Raw genomic sequence first — 3,750 nt, forward strand, 5'->3', positions numbered from 1 at the left:
TGCATGTGGGAGCATGTTGGGCTGTGCTTCACCTCCAAAGAAACCAGTGAGTCACATCAGTACTTCTGTAGAAGATTGGCCAAGGGCTTTTTTAATTTAGAGTTCTGGTGTATTTTGTTGAAACAGTTGCTCAATTTCATCACAAAAAGAGATTGTCAGCGCAGAAAATTAGAATGAGACAATATTACACTTCAGTGATGAACTAAAAAAGACTGTTATCTGTTGTGTGTAACCAAACTGATGACATTTTAATGGTTTAAGTAGTTTTTTTTCTGTAATTTCTACAAAAAGCTGCTGTAATCTGAAGGTAGAACTGGAGATTTTTAATTTAACCTTTATTTAACCAGATAAGTTAGTTGAGAAATGATTCTCATTTTCAATAAAGACCTGGACATATGGAGATGAACAACCAATCACTCTCATATTCACACCTATGGGCAATTTAGATTACCCAATTAACCTACTAGTTAATTAGAGATGAGGTGGAAATCATGATAACCTACAATTCAGTGTTTCATGTCACAACACAAATCAAACAATGAGACAAAAGTTCATATAAAAATAGTGCTTTTTTTATTATAAATTAAAGAAATGTTTGTACAAATATAAATAAGTGCAAAGTTGTATCAGTCTGCTTGCTTCGTTAAACTTCTCAAATATCTTCAAGCATCCACAGCCATTGGATTTGGCTGGAAAAAGGTATATCTTTATAAAAGACAGGATTAAACAGATTTACAATTTCATCTTCCCACATGTAAACATTACTTTAAAAAAGAGACAGGAAAATAAGATATGTGTCATCTGTTCTCCAAATTTGAAGAAGAGAGATATTTAATACATTCATTTGCAAACAATGAGGACCCTGTCTGTGCCACTACTACATCTTTTGGTGTTTACTCTATATGTCCTCACCACTGCAGTCGTACAAAAGTTTGGCTCTAAGGGTTTGCTAGGATCTGTATTCTTAATAACTCAAGCAAGATCCTGTTGTGTTCAGTCAAATTCCATCACAAACAAAACTGGTGGTTCAGGCAAGTTTGGTAAAAAAAAAAAAAAAAACTTCCACTATGTAAAAAAGGAACATTCCTCTCATTATTTTAAGATATCACATGATCCATCTTCTAAAAAAATGCTCAGCCCTTTCCCATCATGGTTGGCACAAACATGGCCTCAAAAGGCAACTAGTGTCCACTCATTTTTAATCTGCGTTTCCTTTTGTCTGTGTATTTCCAGCAAATACAGTACTTGGTCAGAGATACCAGGATGCTGGACAGACGTGTCTAATATGTCTGTGATTATCATCCAACGTCAGCAAAAATGCTATTCTCTTCATAAAAGCCAGTCCAGCTTTAATGGATGGATAATTTTCGGAGGCTGATGTGTGTGAGCTGCCCATGCTTCACTTTAGCAGCAGCAGAAGGAACCTGCGTGTCATCTCCACAGCTGACTGTGAACCTCACTTCAGTTTTCAGTCAGTTGGACGTCATTAGTGATGCAGAGCAGAACAGTGGGGGTTCTCTCTTTCACATCAGTTCACAGCAGAACCCTGTGTGTCTTAGCCCTCTTTGTAGTCCTCAATCCAGTGTCTCTCGTCCTGAAATGTGGACCTAATGAGGCTCTGAACTGCTCCTTTTGACAAGCTCAGTCCTGACCTTTGACTCCTCAGACACGGTGGGTGCTGAAGCCTTCCAGTTTCTTTCCTCAGTTTAGTCTCTGCCCCTTCAAGAGCATCAGTCCAAAGCCTCTAGATAGGAGCATCATACTCCTGAAGGAACTCCTTCAGAGGATGAGGGAGCTGGTCTCTTTTAGAAGAAATGTCCAAGTGTCCATTTACTGTTTTCCTGCACAGATGCTGCAGCGTGGACAGACTACAGGACAGAGGTTTGATGAGCTCCAGGGGGATCTTCTCCCCTCCAGAGTAGATGTAGTAAGTACTCCCACTGCGAGCATTCCCTTTGCTCTGAGGCATATAGTAATGGACCAACTTGAGGATGCAGTCAAAATGAGGAACAGATTGAATGTTTTTAGGGTCCGTTTGCAGAAAAAAGGATGAAGGGTCACACTGGACACGCAGGTTCTTGGTGCCTGACACCGTCTTGACGCTGAGGGTGAACAGGTGACGGTTGTCAGAACTGTCCCGGATCAGGAAGGTGCCGGTGGACTCGGATGCCAGCATGGCATTGGCCTCCTTTCCACTGATGGCGCCCCAGTAGAAGCCACTCTCTTGGAGTTTGTGGATCGTAGAAAGGACCATCTGGTACTGCGCTTTAGAGGTAAAAGTCTTGTAACGGTGAGGCAGCCGCATGTTGGAGTCCAAGTGGCTGCTGCTCATTGCGGAGTCAAACTTGCTGTGAGTTACCATGGCGCTGTGCCCCACTCTAGGCAGGATGGGGAGCTCTGGGCACCACACAGACAGAACAAGCAGAGGTGGGGTCAAGCAGAGGTTAAAACAGCTGTCTGGGTGTGCAGGGGGGTCCAGGTCTGTCTGGAAATCAAACACCTGAGGAGACAAGAGAAGGATTTCCAGTTAAAAATTATGTCCAGTCAAACTTCAGCTGCAGCCTCACATAGTCATCTAGAATTGTTTTAATTAAGTCTTAAGCAATGCTCGTGGACTCATGCAGCTTTATTGGAAACTTTGATTATTTTTCCAGATGTGGAAGTTCTGTACATTACGCATCTAGCAGCTCTAGTAAAAACGGAAAATAACGCAGCACAAAAAAAAAGAAGTATTTTAAACTCCTTGTCTATGTGAATGGAGCTGCAGCTTTAAGGGTTTGTTTAACTGAGATACTTCTATTTGAGTTTGAGCAATTTTCTGGAAACTTTTTTGTGTAATCTGCCCTCGGGACGCAGGCACCACGGTCAGTTCCAGTAAAGACGGCGCGTAATCCTGGTTGCGCAATTTAAATGCCATGACCGGGTTGAATATATTATAAAAAAAAAAAAAAAAAAACTCATTTAGATTAAAAAACGACTAGTTATTCGATACAGACTGCTAACAAGTAGATGCTTAAAAAAAAAAAAAAAAAAAAAAAAGAAAGAAAGAAAGTAGGTAAAGATCCTCACCTTTAATGTTTCCCCGGTCCTTGTACTAAATCCATATATTGCAGTGTTGCCGGATAAATGCTGTTCGCAGTGGTCAGAAGACTATAAACAATAGTCAAAATGCTTTAGGAGTTATTTTGGCAACAAACCTAAAGCTTGTAAAAGTAGTTTCCTGGGTTCGTGTCAGCTCAGAGCTGCTTGGTGCTCTGCGCCTTCAGAGTGGAGCGGTTCATGGAGGGAGAAGTGTTCATAAGTTCTGTGCTGACTCCGCCTCCTCAATGTATTCCAGTAAGTCGTCTCTGTTGGCACATTGTCAGTAAGCTTTTATTTATTTTTTTTAAGGATTCCTGCTATGAGAAGTCCCCTCCCCCCGATGCTACACCAAAATGAAGTTAAGGATTCCAAGCAAGAGGTATTTACATTTGGTAACCTAGTGCGTATTTTTATAGAGTCACTATAATAAACACTTTATATTAAAATATATATATATATATAATAAAAAATAAAAAATACACAAATTATTTTCCTTTTCAGATTTAAGCAAGTAGAACTAATTTACTGTATTTTATTCTTTTTGGTCTTTTTATCTGAAAAGGTCAGCTGTAGCTTAAAGAATGAAGTCATCTTTCAGTGATAACCGAGATAGTATGTGTAATCAGTTTCTGAGAAATTCACAGTTAATACCAACTCACATGTGTAGTT

The 3,750-nt window shown here is 40.0% G+C and overlaps 1 protein-coding gene across 1 annotated transcript; it reads right to left on the reverse strand.

Moving 5' to 3' along the window:
• Positions 1 to 550: 550 nt before the first annotated feature.
• socs3a (suppressor of cytokine signaling 3a) lies at positions 551 to 3,281 on the reverse strand. The gene is made up of 2 exons (XM_030140729.1): positions 3,070 to 3,281; positions 551 to 2,500 (listed from the first exon to the last, which is right to left on the reverse strand). Exon 2 carries the CDS (start codon positions 2,360 to 2,362, stop codon positions 1,745 to 1,747), a length of 618 nt encoding a protein of 205 aa, XP_029996589.1. The 5' UTR covers positions 2,363 to 2,500; positions 3,070 to 3,281; the 3' UTR covers positions 551 to 1,744.
• Positions 3,282 to 3,750: the final 469 nt, after the last annotated feature.

Source organism: Sphaeramia orbicularis, chromosome 8 (genome assembly GCF_902148855.1).
Source record: "Sphaeramia orbicularis chromosome 8, fSphaOr1.1, whole genome shotgun sequence".
Taxonomy (NCBI): Eukaryota; Metazoa; Chordata; class Actinopteri; order Kurtiformes; family Apogonidae; genus Sphaeramia; species Sphaeramia orbicularis.

Bases quoted from the DNA above. Each gene is read 5' to 3' on its own strand.
- socs3a (XM_030140729.1), bottom strand. From the start codon at position 2,362: ATGGTAACTCACAGCAAGTTTGACTCCGCAATGAGCAGCAGCCACTTG.